The 17,193-nt window shown below is 45.3% G+C and overlaps 1 protein-coding gene across 1 annotated transcript; it reads right to left on the bottom strand.

The window, feature by feature from the left end:
* Positions 1-2,009: 2,009 nt before the first annotated feature.
* slco5a1a (solute carrier organic anion transporter family member 5A1a) lies at positions 2,010-16,437 on the bottom strand (the record flags this gene model as incomplete). Its single annotated transcript, XM_083907555.1, has 9 exons — positions 2,010-2,530; positions 3,727-3,791; positions 3,877-4,121; positions 4,219-4,378; positions 5,405-5,603; positions 6,460-6,624; positions 7,837-8,054; positions 9,127-9,259; positions 15,474-16,437. 9 exons carry the CDS (start codon positions 16,435-16,437, stop codon positions 2,010-2,012), a joined length of 2,670 nt encoding a protein of 889 aa, XP_083763681.1.
* Positions 16,438-17,193: the final 756 nt, after the last annotated feature.

Genomic DNA, 17,193 nt, shown 5'->3' on the forward strand with positions numbered 1-17,193 from the left:
TACATACGCAGTTCACAGGTACGCTGGCTAATTGTTAGCGCTGCTTTTTTTCCTTTAATAAACAGACCGCTCCAGTTCAATTGTAGGCTAACGCTAACGGCGCTAAAGGAGCTAATTGGTAAACGGTACCTGGACTCCGGTGCCGCGGCACGTAAACATGAGGTCACACGCGTAAAATTTATACGGTCGGTTGTCCGGGAAACGCGCCATACGTGCCTAGCACTCCAAAATAGTTGACGATAAACGATAATCGCGAATAAACTCAACGGTGCAGCGCTAACGTAGACGTTTCCACGCCGCAGATTTTTCTTAAAAGGCAGGCGTTCCGCGATGCGGGCGTTCCGCGACGCGGGCATTCCCGATGAAAAAGCGCTGCAATGCCGACGTTCCACAACGTATACTTTTCATGACGCTAGCGCTAACGGTAACTTCAGCAAACACGGCTTCTTCTTCTTATTATTATTATTATTGTTCCAGGATCCCGGACCTCAGTGAGCGATCCAGCTGGGTGGTTTTGGTCTTTTCAGGTTAAACCACTTATCAGGGTGAGGCGGTGGAGGGGGTTGTGATTGTGTGGAACAATCCGACTTCCAGTGTTAATTCTACATGTCAATAACCCTAAAAAACAACAAAAACAAACAGATGCTAAACATTGTTTTCGTACTTCTTTTGTTTACATAGCACCATGCCATCGGTCTCCAGTTCTTCACACTTCGCTCGATCGCAGTGTGTCACATTTCCACGGGTGTTTTTCTTCTTCTCTTTTTTTTCCTTTTTTGTCGTTGATATGAAGAGTTCGTAAAACAGAAATCACTCGCACGATATTGAAGGAATAAAAAAAAACAGATGGAGAAGAAGCAGCAGAACTCAGGTGTGAAGGAGGTGGAGGAGGTGGAGTCACCTGCTCAGGTTCTGAGAGGACGCTCAGAGACCAGGTTCTACTTCCTGTCTCAGTGAAACCAGTCCACGTTCACACCACCATCGACGGTGGCAGCAAGGTCTCAGGAAGTTAACCCCTCTGGGTTTGGTGTGAAGGCGTCGGCCGGGTTCAAAATCTGGTTCAGGAACCAGAACCTTGGTGGAGTGGTGCCTTCGTGGCACATATGATTTTACACTGTGGAGATGGAAGGTGAGGTGGTGACGGTGGAGCGATGAAGAACGACAAAGACAAAGACAAAGACCTGGCTGCCGCTTTAAATGTTTTCACCGTTCGAGGAGATTCGTCGAGTCCGGCAGCAGAGACGAGGTCTGCAGGTTAGTTCAAGCTTTCATCGTTCAACAACAGATCCAGAGGGTCAGGGTAAGTCAGGAACTCTGGTCCTGGAACAACGGATCTGGAGGTTCAGGATAAGCCAGGAACTCCAGTTCTGGAACTCCAGTTGTAGAAGTTCAGGATAAGTCAGGAGCTCCAGTTCCAGAGGTTTAGGATATGTCAGGAACTCCAGTTTTAGAAGTTCAGGATAAGTCAGGAACTCCAGTTGTAGAAGTTTAGGATAGGTCAAGAACTCCAGTTTTAGAAGTTCAGGATAAGTCAGGAACTCCGGTTCTAGAAGTTCCGGATAAGTCAGGAACTATAGGTCCTGGAACAACGGATCGAGAAGTTCAGGATAAGTCAGGAACTCCAGTTGTAGAAGTTCAGGATAAGTCAGGAACTCCGGATCTAGAAGTTCAGGATAAGTCAGAAACTCCAGTTGTAGAAGTTTAGGGTAAGTCAGGAACTGTGGTCCTGGAACAACTGATCTGGAGGTTCAGTATAAGTCAGGAACTCTGGTTCTAGAAGTTCAGGATAAGTCAGGAACTCCGGTTTTAGAAGTTCAGGATAAGTCAGGAACTCCAGTTCAAGAAGTTCAGGATAAGTCAGGAACTCCAGTTCATGGTTTCTGACCAGCCAACATGAGTTTGGAGATGAGAGCCGTACTTCCCTGTGATGGGCGGCGCCTTTGACGCATGCTAAAATCCACTGGATTGGATTTCCGCATCATCGCTAACCCCCACGGCCTAAAAAAGACTCAGACTCGGACCGACACACGTTCCAGAGATCGGGCGGGCGTGGGGGCGGGCGTGGCTGCAGGTGACGGTGCAGCCGGAGGGGGAGGAGTCAACCCCTTGATCTCGTTGCCGGGGCAACTCTGGGTGCTGACGCCGCGGTTGAGGGGGCCGGCGCGCGGCGCGCCGTTAGCCAGCAGAGCGCTGGGGTCGCTCCGCGGGATGTTGACGGGGCAGGAGCGCGTGCGGGCGTGACCCTTGTGGCCGCCCGGGTGGCAGACCAGGCTGCCCACCGTGTCGACGGGCGACAGGTGGCGCTTGAGCCAGCGCTCCACCCGCTCCTCCTTGTACTTGAGGGAGTACCAGGTGAGGAAGATGAAGAGGAAGCCGAAGAACTTGAGGCTGGCGGCGAGGCCGAAGTAGACGAAGCGCAGCGAGGTGACGTCGTACTCCCAGCAGGAGCCGTGCACGCCGCAGTCCTGCTGCCACAGCATGCACGTGGTGTCGATGACCGCGCCAAAGTAAATCGGCGTCGGGATGTAGGCTGAAGGAAGGAAAGAGGGAGGAAAGGAAAGGAAAGGAGGAGACAAGAGGGGAGAGAACAGATGAGGAAGTGTGAAAGGGAAAACAGAAGATTCCATTCGGATTTTTGGGGCTACGATTTGATTCAAAACGATTTGATTGATCGTGATTTCTGCTTCGGTCTACATGTGTGCAAAGGACGATCTACTCTAACTAACGTAGCTAACAGGTAAACGGTGCCTGGACTCTGGTAAACATGATGGTAGGAGTGTCTTTTCCCGCTCAGTCGTCATGGAAACGCTACGGTTTGAGGAATCGCAAAGTTTTTGGCACACCCCTAAAACCTAAAAAAAAATTGGGGGGGGGGGGGGGGTAGGGGTTCAGCGTTTGTTTATTTGGGATGTGAGACGAATAAACTCCCACCTGCGAGTATTTATGTTCAAGGGCCTTGAATTTCTGAAAAAATTCAATTTTGAAAACAAAATCAAGGTCCTTGAATCTGGAAAAAAAAAACAGAGGGCCTTGAATATGGAAAAAAATTAAAGGGCCTTGAATTTGGAAAAAAACCAAGGGCCTTGAATTTGGAAAAAAATCAAGGACCTTTAATTAGGGAAAAAAAAACCAAGGGCCTTGAATTTGGAAAAAAAATCAAGGACCTTGAACAATTTGGAATTTGGAAAACAATTCAAGGTCCTTGAATCTTTTGAATTTGGGAAAAAAAGAGGATTTTGAATTTGGAAAACAATTCAAGGGCCTTGAATGAGGAAAGACAAATCAAGGGCCTTGAATTTGGAAAAAAATCAAGGACCTTGAATTTGAAAAAAAAAAACCAAGGGCCTTGAATTTGGAAAACAATTTGGAATTTGGAAAACAATTCAAGGTCCTTGAATCTTTTGAATTTGGAAAAAAATTCAAGGGCCTTGAATTTGAAATAAAATAAAATAAATGTCCTTGAATTTAAAAAAAAAATAGTTTTCCAAAAATTCAAGGACCTTGAAAAAAAAAAATCAAGGTCCGTGGGAGACTTTTCTTTTTCAAATTCACAAACTTTCAAGTATTTCAATGACCTGCGGTAACCCTGAAGGGTGCATCTATGACAGCAGACCTCATTAACCTCAATAATAAAACACTTTTCACTGCATCTTCTCTTCCAGACATCACCACGAATCAGAGGCGTTTGTCTGCTTTTTAAAGTTTTAACGAACACATTTGACTCACCGAGCGTCCTGAGGAGAACGAACTGCATCCCCAGAGCAAACGGCCGCTCCTGCTCCGCCACAGACCTGCAACACATCAGCGTTCACACTCAGCTCTAAACATCATAATGTTGTGAATGACACCAGGCGTGGGGGCGGGGGGGTTTCGTACCTGAGGGTGACGATGATGGCGGACGGCTGAGCGCACGCCGTGATGAGCGTGACGATGAAGAGGAAGATGAGGAAGGGGATGAGGGTGCCGCAGGTGCGGTTGCACTTCCCCGCCACGGCGTAGCCGTTCTCGTTCAGGTAGGTTTTGACGATGACGAGCTGCAGCTGGTTCCCGCCCTGTCCGCCCGACGACGGCGTGATGACCTGACGACTCTGGACGCAGGCGCAGTCTGAGTAGTTACGGCTCTGGGGAGAAAAGAGGGCGGGGTCTTAGCCTCACATTTGTGGGATTTGTGGTAACAAAAGCAGCTCCGGCGTCGTCGTCCTCGTCGTCGTCTCTTACCCCCGAGCTGTCGTTGGCCACGCTGCTGCAGCCGGCCAGGCAGGGGTTAAAGTACGTGATGCCGTCCGAGCCGCACACCGGAGCGTACTCGTGGATTTTACAGCCGCAGTTCACGTTGCAGCCACCGGTCAGGTTCCTCTGGGTCATGGTCAGAGTCGGTCTGCGGAGAAGAAACAGGAGAACAGATGTTTCATTTATACATAAAGTGTAGTTTTTAAGTTTATTAGTGAGCTAAATGTCTCCTGCCAGATCCAGGGTTCTCGCAAGTCGTTGAAATCCTTGAAAGTTTGTGAATTTGAAAAAGAAAAGTCTCCTGCGGACCTTGAATTTTTTTACCCAAATTCAAGGCCCTTGAATTGTTTTCTAGAATCAAGGCCTTTGATTTTTTTTTTTCAAATTCAAGGAGCTTGATTTTTTTTCACAATTCAAGGCCCATGGATTATTTTTTTCATAATTCAAGGCCCATGGATTATTTTTTCAAAATTCAAGGCCCTTGATTGTTTTCTCAAATTCAAGGCCCTTGAATTGTTTTCTAAAATCAAGGCCTTTGATTTTTTTTTTCCAAATTCAAGGACCTTGATTTTTCCCGGAAATTCAAGGCCCTTGAATTCACTGATTAGACTGAGGAAACTGAAGTTTGTAAACCACTCACTCTCCCTGCACCAAAGCCCAAAGGGAAAATCAGTGATTTTAGCTCACAAGGGACACAGGAGCTGTTAGTCTACTGCTGCCCTCTTGTGGTCACTTTGTGTCACTGTGGTCAATCTGAATAAAGGTTTTTTAAAGCCTCATTTTACAAAATCAGTCATTGTAAGTTAGTGATGGAGGCAGCAGTGGATCAACAACTCCTGTGAACTCCTGTGTGCTGTGATGTTAAAATCACTGGTTTACTCTATGGACTTTGGTGTGGGAGAGTGAGTGTAACCATCCACTGTGTTTCTAGACATGAAAACTATCCAATGTGAAGCATTTAGAGAGGATTTATTGGCAGAAACGGAAAATATTACCTGAAAGTAACTTCAAGAATCCTTTGTTTGTTATGATCTGCAATCTCACCACTAGATGTCACTATTTCTTACACACTGAATCGTTATTTATTCTTTAAAAGCAGGCTCGAAACTTTTGACTTCCGTTTCCTGACGACAGCGACTCACTACCGCCCCCTCCCTGTGTCGCAGCGCCTCACCCCGTGGTGTAGGGGATGTTGATTCCTCCGAGGTTGATGCTCTCGCAGCCCACGATGAAGAGAGTGGAGAAGCAGAGCAGAGAGACGCCGCTGCAGATCATGGCCAGTTTGGCCGACTCACGAGCTCCCAGCTTCAGCTTCTTGATGATGTAGCCGCCGAGGACGATTCCGACGCCGGCGCTGGGAACGATGATCACACCTGGAGAGGAAGAACACAGTTAGGAGGGACGTGGAATCATGAGGGACAGTGGAGGACATTCCTCTGTCATGGTGCCTTCAGGAAACACAGGAACAGAGAGGACTGTCGAATAGCAAAAATGTTTATAGGATCTTTGGATCCAGCGTTTGTTTGTAATGTGAGACGAATAAACTCAAGACATGCAAGAATTTATATTCAAGGGCCTTGACTTTGGGGAAAAATCAAGGTCCTTGAATTTGGGGAAAAATCAAGGTCCTTGAATTTGGGGAAAATAATCAATGTCCTAGAATTTGAAAAAAAAATTCAAGGTCCTTGAATTTTAGGGGAAAAAATCAAGGTCCTTGAATTTTAGGGGAAAAAATTCAAGGTCCTTGAATTTGGAAAAAAATCAAGGTCCTTGAATTTGGGGGAAAAAATCAAGGACCTTGAATTTTGAAAAAATCTAGGTCCTTGAATTTTGGAAAAAAATATCAAGTTCCTTGAATTTGGAAAAAAAATCAAGGTCCTTGAATTTGGAAAAAAATCACGGTCCCTGAATTAGGAAAAAAATGCACAGTACTTGAATTAGGAAAAAATCAAGATCCTTGAATTTTGGAAAAAAAATATCAAGGTCCTTGAATTTGGGAAAAATAATCAAGGGCCTTGAATTTGGGGGAAAAGAATCAAGGGCCTTTTCTAATCAAATTCAAAATCTTTCAAGGATTTCAAGGACTTGCGGGAACCCTGAAGCTGGCAGGAGACATGAACCTCACTAATAAACGTAAACATTCAAGCACTTTCAATGACCCATGTCTATTTAGGGCAATTTCTAAACCCCTTTCAAGGGCCTTGAACGTGTCGTGCTGGTCCCACTCACCGGTGTAGATGCTGGCGCTAGAGGCCGGGATCCCAAACTGCGACTCGATGAATTTGGGGATGAAGGTGATGAAGGCGGTGACGATGGCGCTTTCTGCCGTGTACGACAAACTGACGAAGAGGAAGGTGACGTTGCTGAGGATCCTCACTGCTGCTTTGGGAAGGTCTGAATGAATGAATGAATGAATGAATGAATGAATGAATGAAGAGGTGGACAGAGAGAAGAGTTTAGTATTTCTAAAGACAAAGAGGACGCGTAAGAAGAAGCTTCGTTTTTTACCACATTCTCAAAGATCTCCCATCAAACTGCTCCAAATAATCTGTGTATACGCTGATGACACCATTATTTATACACATCAAAACCAATTTTATAATACAAACGTACAAACCCCTGACTGTCACGTGATAATTTAGCGCTTAATAATACAAAAATGTAAACTCTTATTCTTTTCTTATCTTGAAAAAAAAAATTCAAATTCCAAAACTTTCAAGGATTTCAAGGACCTGTGGGAACCCTGAAGTGGCGGAGGACATGTCTATTAAGTAAAATTAATCAAAAATGTTTTTAGAATTTTTGGATCCAGCGGTTGTTTGTGACGTGAGACAAATAAACTCAAGACATGCAATGTGTTTATATTTTTACTTTATATTTATACTTATATTTGGAAAAAAAAATTCAAGGGCCTTGAATTTGGAAAAAAAAATCAAGGTCCTTGAATTTTGGGGAAACAATCCAAGGGCCCCGAATTTGAAAAAAATGAAGGTCCTTGAATGTTGGCGAAAAAATTTAAAAACTTTCAAGGACTTCAAGGACCTGTGGGAACCCTGAAGGGCACGTCACTGGCGGGAGACATGTCTATTAAGGGTGATTTTCAAAGACTTTCAAGGGCCTTGAATTTGGAAAATTGCCCTTAATAGACATGCTTCCTTCTGCTGATATAGGGGGCCCTTGGGGAGAAACTTTCAAGGGCTTGGAAACTTTCAAGGATTTCAAGGACCCATTGAAATTTTGACTGTTTTTCTTAAATTATGACATAATTTTCCCTGGATTTTTTAGTTTTTTTCATTTTCCAGCTGTGCTTTGTCGAAAATAAAGACATTATTGAATATTTTTTTGGGAGCTCTATCAGAAGGAAACAAATCCAGATTAATTTATTTCCCCATGATATTGAGACACTGGGAGAGTTAGCTTTCCTGCTAATCTTATAATTTGGCCAGGGAAAAATCTAATTCGTTCAGAAAATGCAACACTCTTTTAATTTTATTGCTTATAAATTGATCACTTTTAGTTATTTCTGTATATTTTCTGGTGTAATTTTCTGTTTTTTGTTGTTGTTCGTACTGTATTTATAGCGTTTATTCCCACGTCTCCAGGTACCTTTAATGTCCTTGCCGAAGCCCATGGAGGAGGTGACGGCCTGGCTCTTGTTGTTGCTCTTCTCCTTGTGGACGTCGTCGTCGCTCGACAGGTCGTCCAGGCTCAGCTTTTTCCTCCTCTTCTTCTTCTTGTGTCGCGGCGGCAGCTTCTTGGGGAAGGCGAACATGGGGAAGATGACGAGCAGCATGGCCACCGCGCACAGCAGGAAGCCGCTCCACCTGGAATAAAGTCAATCAGTGATCAGAGAGTCATCATGTGAATCAGTTGCACGCTCGTCCGTCCTCTTCCTGCCGTCATCGCTCATGATTCATGGAGGAAGCCGTGGCTGACGGTGAGTCATCGGTGAGATGATGGCATCAAAAATAGACAAATGACTGTGTCTCACACACAAGGCTACAGATTTACAGATAAGCGCAGGTTTTTGCTCGATTCTTGATTTGTCTTTATTGTTGGTGGCTATTCAATATTTATTTTTTTAAATTCCCTGTTGATGATCCATTTGCTCTGATGCACTTTGACAGTGAGCTGACTTTAGTCTCGAAAACAAAAAGTATCTCGGAATGACTTGAAATTTACCATCATAATAGTCAGCATCGCCCTGAACAAGGATCCATTGAAAATATTCAATATCTATTAAGGAATATTTTTAATTTTTTTTGAAAATCAGGAAATTATCCATTTGCCCTGTTGCACTTTGACAGTGAGCTGACTTTTTTCAAAAAAACAAAAAGTATCTCGGAATGACTTGAAATTTACCGTCATAATAGTCGGCATCACCCTGAACAAAAATCAGTTGAAAATATTTGCATATCTCTTAAGAATTTTTTTTAATGAATTTTTTGAAAATCAGGAAATGATCAATTTGCCCTGATGCACTGACAAAGCTGACTTTTTTAAAAAAAACAAAAAGTATCTCGGAATGACTTGACATTTTACACAGTAATAGTCGCCCATTTTACACAGAGTCGCCCCGAACAAAGATCCGTTGAAAATATTCCCATATCTCTTAAGGAATCATTTTAATGAATTTTTGAAATTCTGGAAATGATCAATTTGCCCTGATGCACTTCGACAGTGAACCGACTTTCTTCTCAAAAACAAAAAGTATCTCGGAATCACTTGAAATTTAGCACCATAACAGTCTATAATATAAAATATTTGCATATCTCTTAAGAAATATTTTTAATGAATTTTTGAAAATCAGGAAATGATCCATTTGCCCTGACAATGAGACTCAACACAGTTCATAAATGACATTTCTATCACAGCAAACACAAAGACTGTTGTTACCAGTTGCCGATGAAGCGTGGGTCGCTCTGGTCAATGTTGACAACAGTCTTGGGGTCAACGTAGAAGCCGATGAGGACTCCTCCCAGCAGGTAACCTGCAGCTGGGCCCAGCGCTCCCATCACATACATGATGGCTGAGGAAAAAACACAGAGACGAATTGATTTAATCCCGGAATAATCCATTTCTGCTACTGAGGCGAGACATGCATTTAAAAATAAAACAAGACGTTGCATCTTGTTAGCAAATAAAGGGGTAAAAAAACTAGTTTCTCGACTTCTGTGTCAAAGTTAAACACTCGTCTGAACTCGATGACATTTTGTACAACTTTAACCCTTGTGCAACGCTTCAAATCAAAGCTAATCTCGCATTAAGTGTGTGTTACAAAAGGCCCTGTGTGTGTTTGTGTGTGTGTGGTCACGTGTGCACATCATATGACCGTGCAACAGCAGCTTCAGCAGCAGTTTCAGCAGCAGTTTCAGCAGCAGCAGCAGCTTCAGCAGCAGCAGCAGCAGAGGCCGGTGTCACGCTGAGAAAAATATTTCTCCAATTAGAGGGAATTAAAATCTTAAATTCCTTGGCCGGAGTTAAAGGCTGACACAAAAATCCACTGATGGCGTGACTTAAAAACCCCGTCAGAGCCAGGCACCGTGGTCCAGTCCCAGATCTACAGCGGTCGTACTTTTCAAAATAAAAGCACAAAAACGCTTGCGCTGTGTCTACGGCCAACAAGGAATAATAAATGTCACTTCTACCTTATTTTGAGTCATTTTGTGGCCAAAACGAAAACCAAAAGACGCTAAATGATCACGATTTCACTCAAAACTGACTTTGAAAATCTAACATCAGCAGCAGCCGTCGGAGGGTGAGCAGTTACTCATCGGCTGATGATCCTCACAGATGCTTCATCACAACTCTCCTCTCAACCATTACGTCATCATCCGACTGTGGAAGCCAGAGCTCGGGATGATGGAGCAAAGGGAACGGGATTGAGGGACCGTGTGGCATCAAGGATAATCCCTTATCTCCGCGGAAAAAACAGGAAAAAACTGGGGAAAAACCTGCTGCCGGTGGAATGTCGCGTTACGTAACATGATGAAGAAAACTGATGTGTTTGGATCTGTATTGGTTCATTATTTTGCAAGCAGTCTTTTAGTGGACATAGAGAACAGTTCATCATTTGGCAGTCAGTCTGATGCTGGATTTATAGAATAGCTCATTATTTGGCAGTCAGTATGTCCGTGGATGTATAGAATAACAGTCTGCTGGTGGATATAGATAGCAGCTCATTATTTGGCAGTCCGTCCTATCGCTGCATTTAAAGAATATCTCATTATTTGGTAGTCAGTTTCTTGGTGGACATAGAGAACAGGTCATTATTTGGCAGTCAGTATGTTGGTAGATGTATAGAATAGCTCATTATTTGGCAGTCAGTATGTCCGTGGATGTATAGAATAACAGTCTGCTGGTGGATATAGTTAGCAGCTCATTATTTGGTAGTCAGTTTCTTGGTGGACATGGAGAACAGGTCATTATTTGGCAGTCAGTCTGTCTGTTGATATATAGAATAGCTCATTATTTAACAGTCTGTCTGTGGATATATAGAATAGCTCATTAGCTCATTATTTGGCACTCATCTGCTGGTGTATGGTATAGCTCATGATTGGATGTCAGTCTGTCCGTGTATTTATAGAACAGCTCACTATTTGGCAGTCATTTGGTCTTGGTGGATTTATAGATCTCTGCAACGGATTTGTATGGTCTGCTTTCATGACATCATTTTATGTTTGTATATATATGGTAAAAAAGAGTGAGAGGCACATTTTTTTGCAGTGATTCTCAGCTCTATAAAGTAGCCGGGCTGTTGCATCACCATCGCCCACACAACGACAACACAGAGCCTCTCAGGTGTCAATGCATCACGAGCCAGAAGCTGCACCTGCAGCGTCGCTCTGAGCGCCGGCGACCGACACCACAACAACGCGGCCGTAAAAAAGAAAAACGCCCGTCTACAATAAAAAAGAGACGAATGGCAGCAGTAAATCAGAGCTGTGCCAGAGTCGCAGAAACACCGCTAATCACATTTCAGAGGTTTAAGACGTGGACGTGTTCGACGAGAACTGATGACTGCGAGCGATTTGTCGTAAATTAAACGCCATAAATCAGAGTCTGACTTTTCCCGACGTCTCACTGGACGTTTTGTTAGATCTTTGATTAGCGGAGGTTAACGACGACAAAACCGGAGTGGACAGCAGGAGTTAAACCACTGTGAAAGGGACAAACAGCAGTGTGTGTGTGTGTGTGTGTGTGTGTGGGGGGGGGGGGGGTTACAGTGGAGTGTTATGGTATAGCTGTGGTGTCATGGCAACCTGCTGACCAAGCACTGTCTGCTACTCTGTCTGCATGGATAACATTCCACAGTTCCACGGAGCGATTATGTATTTTTAAGCAACGCAAACTTCGCTTCTTTTAAAAAGGTTCCAGCGTTTGACATTTAGAAGGATTTATGGGAAGAATTTTAGCATTCTTACATTTATATTTAATGCTTTTATCCAAAGCGACTTACAAAAGAGGAATAAGCTAGATAGAAGTATTCTGGGAATGAACTAGATCGGAACAGTGGACTGATCGAGGGTCAGAGTGCCGAGGAGATAGGGGGAGGGAGGGGTAAGGTAAGTGCTAGGACAGAAGATCCGAGAAGACCCGAGCCGAGACCTCCAGAACTCGGTAGGTCGTTCTGGTAGAACTGAGAAGGTCATTCTGGTAGAACTCGGTAGGTCGTTCTGGTAGAACTGAGAAGGTCGTTCTGGTAGAACTCGGTAGGACGTTCTGGTAGAAATGAAAAGGTCGTTCTGATAGAACTCGGTAGGTCGTTCTGGTAGAACTCGTGGTTAGTTCTGGTAGAACTCGGTAGGTCGTTCTGGTAGAACTCGGTAGGTCGTTCTGGTAGAACTGAAAAGGTCGTTCTGGTAGAACTAGGTAGGTCGTTCTGGTAGAACTCGTGGTTAGTTCTGGTAGAACTCGGTAGGTCGTTCTGGTAGAACTCGGTAGGTCGTTCTGGTAGAACTGAAAAGGTCGTTCTGGTAGAACTCGGTAGGTCGTTCTGGTAGAACTCGTGGTTAGTTCTGGTAGAACTCGGTAGGTCGTTCTGGTAGAACTCGGTAGGTCGTTCCAGAGTCTGGATGGTCTTGTGCCGGGTGTTCCCTAACGTACTGCTGCAAAGACCTTATTTCCAGCAGGAACTAAAAGATTTTCTTAGCAAGACTTCCCGTTTGTAGTTGGCCAGCCAGGTCCAGGGCCTGAGTAAGGAACCCAATCCTCAATTGGAGAAAAACTCTGTCGGATGACATTGCTTCTAGAAAAAACGGTTATCGTACGCGGAGTCGGGTGTTGATGTAACAGTAGGTTTAAGCAAAAGGTTTTAAAGGAACAGGAATGTTTCGATCGTCGGCCACAAATGAGACGGGAATGAGGACACAAACGCCGAGAGAACTTTTGAGGAAATCCTTACATTTGAAGAAGAACCTTCAGTGTTTGTTTGACTTTGCTAAGCTATGAAACGGGGGTTAAACTTTAAATCGTGGGGGTTCTATTATTTCAATTCATTCATTCATTCATCCACAGAACGACACTTCCTCATGTCGTCCTGAGCAGCAGAGTTAGCAGAAGCAGTGACGACACCACTGCATCGCTGTGCTGGCTCATTAAAGTTTCTGCAGCGCTGCTGCTGCTGTTGCTGCCGCCGCCGCTGCTGCTGCCGCCGTGTTTCAGAGCCAAACAGAGCATCTCTTATTGGCCTTACAAAGCAATATTGTGCTGAATTATTCTAATGGATGTCTGCTCCCGCCTTTGGCTCCCGGCTCATATGTAGGTTAATGCAAATCAGGGCCGAAAGGAACCAGAATTGTTGGCTCGAGACGAAAAAGCAAGTGCGCTGCACCCAAACTGTGGACAACCAGGGTGACCAGGGTCTTTACTCACTCAACACACATCAGAATTTTGTATAAAAAGTGGAAACACTAGTCTTTATTTTCTCTTAAACTCAAAAACTAGAAGTGGACTCTTCAAAGTTTTGTGAACCCCTAAAAAGCTAGTTTTTTGGGGGGGGTTCCAGAGTTAATTAATCCCAAAACTTCATCCACACCTTTTTGTATAGACAAACAATGCACTACTTTGGGGAAAATGACGATGTCATAGCCCTGTCTTCTGCTCTTATTCTCAATTTTTGTGTGTTTCTATGGCAGGCAATGTTACAGTGCCACATACAGGTCTGGCATAGGTACTACATCGACTTGTTTTGGGGGGGTTTCGTATGGGGGAAAGTTCTGTTTCCATGTGGTTAAAGGTCAGACACCTTTTTCTAACCAGTTCCTTTTTTCCAATGCTCGACACGCTGATACGCTGTGGACGTGAGCCGATGCCTTTTAAAATGTAAACCGAGAAGTGAAGATGGAGCGTGAGAGTCAAATGACGCGGATCGATCTGCGTTTGCGTTCAAACGCCGTCCCGTGCCAGTAAATAACCCGCTCGCCTCTGCGCGCCCTCCATCGTAACTCGATTAAGGCATCGATGCAGACGCAGACGCGGCGAGCTAAACCAATACGGACGACATTCCAGCAGAACCTTCAGGTTTACTGAAGACATCGACTCTGTCCATCTCCGTCTCATGTTCTGCCGCTAACACAATAACCTAAGTGGGCTCAGTAGCATAAGAAGCCCTTTGTGAACATTCCATGGTCAATAAAAGAACAACCGCAGACTTAAATTAACACCTAAAAAGACTTTTTAAAGCAATTATTCAGACTATTAGGAATTGTTCCAAAAAGAACCGGCCCCAACCGTTCCATACCAGGATAATGGTATGGTACGGGTGGAGCTAAACCCACGACAGTCAGACGATTGGGCGACAGAAAAACCCTCAACACCTGCAGTCTTTTCTCATAGAAGGTTTTTGATGGAAACGCGCGCTTTTGAACACATCTTGTTCGCTGCCCCTCGTAGCACAACTGACCGTGAACCCTGCATTCTTTACATTAGCTCTCATGCGTTTATAAACGGGGTTTCTTTCTTTCTCTGACTGCGAGCTTAAAATTGGAATCACGATAAGGCTAGTTCACGGAAACGTTCACAACATGCAAAAATTAATCAATAGATAACAAAACAAAGAGAAAAAATAACTTGTTATAACTTGATATTAGCCCTTTAGTTACAGGATTTAGCACACATATATAGTATGGAATAGTTCAGGTAGAAATCTGCATTTTTTTTAAACATAATTTATTTATTAGAATCATTTATAGACTTAACGACTTTGTTACTTTAGTTCTGACCCCCCCCCCCCCCTCAGGAATGTACATAAGCCCTTTCCTTTATGCTCTTTCATAATAACACAGCTTTAATTAGGCTTTACCTTGTTTGAGGCTGCTGGGCCGAGAACTTCTGAGGAGGCATGTGATTGTGTGTGTGTGTGTGTGAGAATATATCAAAACAAGTTTCTCTGACTCTCCAGCTTCTTAAATGTGAATATTGTCTGGTTTCTTTTGCTCCATAAAACAAAGGAAAATCATTTTCTGGTTTTTTTGTGGACAAAAACAAGACATCTGACATTTTACAGACCAAACAACTCCAAACGAAATTGATTAGAAAGGCCTCGGCATGGATTATAAAAAGTATATATGTAGAGTTACGACCAATAAGCGCAATATATTAAAAGTATACAATGATTTAATTTATAAAACAACTTGAATTGCTTTATTCTTATTACTAGGGTGAATTGACGACTAAAGTAATTACCCACAATTCATTTTTAATCTTTTAACATCAGATTCGTAAATGTGTAAAACGTTTAAAGTGTTTAAAGTTTCGCAGTAAATGTGCCGCCATGTTGTTTTGAACATATACGACGATATTTAACTGAAGTTTGACTTAAAATATATAGGTCGCGAATCAAACCGCAGTCGCAATATGTCCGAACAATCGCATTTAGATATTTTACTCAACTCCTTCAGCCATGTCATGCTAGCACCTTGCTAGATATGAACTTGTGGTTGACCAATATTGGGGCAGTCCAATATAGGGTGTCCAATTTGCCTAATCCCCAAATCTTTATGACTTTGGGTGGAAACCGGAGAACCCGGAGAAAACCCACGTACACACGAGGGAGAACTCGTGAACTCAACGCAGAAAGAACCTTGTTCCGAACAGGTCGCGAAACCTCGGTCGGAAATGTCCGCCATAATGGAAATGCCTAATATTGGCGCCCAATAATCGGCCAGGTCGATAACTGGTCGACCCGCTAATAGGAGCAGGAAGTGACTCTACGAAGATTACAATAAGTCGGGAACTCTTACCGAGATACAGCGAGGCGTTCTCCTTCTTGACGTTGTCGTCCAGGTAGGTGGGCCCCAGCGTGTAGATGGGCGTGGACCCCATGCCTACCAAGATCTGGGCGACGATGAACAGCGCCACATAGAGGTTGTGCTCGTTGCCCTCCTGGTCGCGGGGACAGGAAGCGATGTCGACGCGGTCCCGGCCGCTGGCGTTGCTGTTCATGCACAGGCCCTCGTTGCCCGAGGACGAGTTGACTTCCTGGATCTGGTAGGGCGGCGAGATGAAGTGGGGCAAGGAGAAGAGGGCGGCGCCCACGGCGATGAAGACGCCGCCCACCGCCAGCCAGCGAGGCCTCTGGCCCCTCCCACCGAAGTAGCTGATGAAGACGACCACGACGAGGCTCCCGATGTCGAAGCAGCTGACGAGCAGGCCCGACTCGGAGCTCCGGAGGCTGTAGCGCTTCTCGATGGTGGTGATGACGCTGCTGAGGTAGCCCGACACCATGAGCGACTGGATGAACGTCAGGTAGCACATGCAGAACAGGAAGCAGCGCGAGTCCTGTAAGATGAGGCCCAGGTACTTCCTGCAGGGCAGACGGATCTGCGCTAACCTGGAGGCAAAGAAGCCGGGGGGTTTTCTCCGCACCGCGGTTTTGCTCCTGCGGATCTCCGTGTTCTCCATGTACGAGCTCGGCCTGTTCAGCGCCGACTTGCCCGACTTGGGCGGGCAGCCGGTTCTCGTCGGGGACTCCGCGTCGAAGGACTCGGCTTTCGCCGGTAGCTGGATGAATTCCGCGCTCTCCTCCGCCGTTATGGACATCTGCGCCGAGCTAGCTAGGAGCAAGGTTTCCTTGTGCGGCTCGGCGTCGTTTAGCGCGGGCAAACTCGTAGACTTGATGTTCGCGGCGGGATCCTCGAGCTCGCTGGAAACCCCGTCGTCTTTCCGAAGGGACGTGGACGGGTCATCTTCGTCGCAGTCCGCCATTATTTTTCGGTCAATGTCGCCGCTCTTTGCGAGGGTTCAGTAAGGGAAACCTTAACGTTAACAGCAGGTGGCGCCAAAGTCCAGGGCCGGCACAGAAGTGTGATCGGTAGATCAGTCGGTCCACACGTTCATCTTTTCGTCTGCTTGTCGCGATTTTCCAAACGGTAAGTCTTAACGGTGAGACAAACGCGAGTTGTCATTCAATTTTATTTATTAATCTAATAAAAAATAGTGAGAGCCGGTTGATCCTGAAACTCACCCGTGTACAGTCCGTGGAGCTGTGCTAGTCCAGTCCATGTGTTATTAATAGCCCCTGTGACCTAAAGAGGCCCCCATCCTCTAAAAAAAGGCAAAATAGAAAAAATAAGATAAGCAAAGACTCAGGGCTTATCTGCAGCGCAGCCTCTGTTTATCTCACACATGTAATCCGGAGATAGACACCGGGCCCTGGACGCAGCCTGACCGGCACAGAGAGCTCCGGGGCCGGGGCTGCTGCTGCTGCTGCTGCTTGGCCGCCGGGGACGAAATGAAGTTGGGGGGGTTTTCTGCAGCATCCCCGCTGCAGCCACAATGTCACCTCCACTGGCAATGTGAGGGAGGAAGGTGGAGGTGGTGGAGGAGGTCCGCTTCACCTCCTTAACTCCTCCTCCTCCTCCTCTCCCGAGTCAAGGGCATCCTCCTCCGCCCTCTGCCCAGCACCGAGCCCCGCAGCAGCTGTCCTCCCAGCGGGAGAGCGACGCTGTCATTCACCGGTTA

This window comes from Microchirus variegatus, assembly GCF_963457635.1.
Source record: "Microchirus variegatus genome assembly, chromosome: 21".
NCBI classification, from domain to species: Eukaryota; Metazoa; Chordata; class Actinopteri; order Pleuronectiformes; family Soleidae; genus Microchirus; species Microchirus variegatus.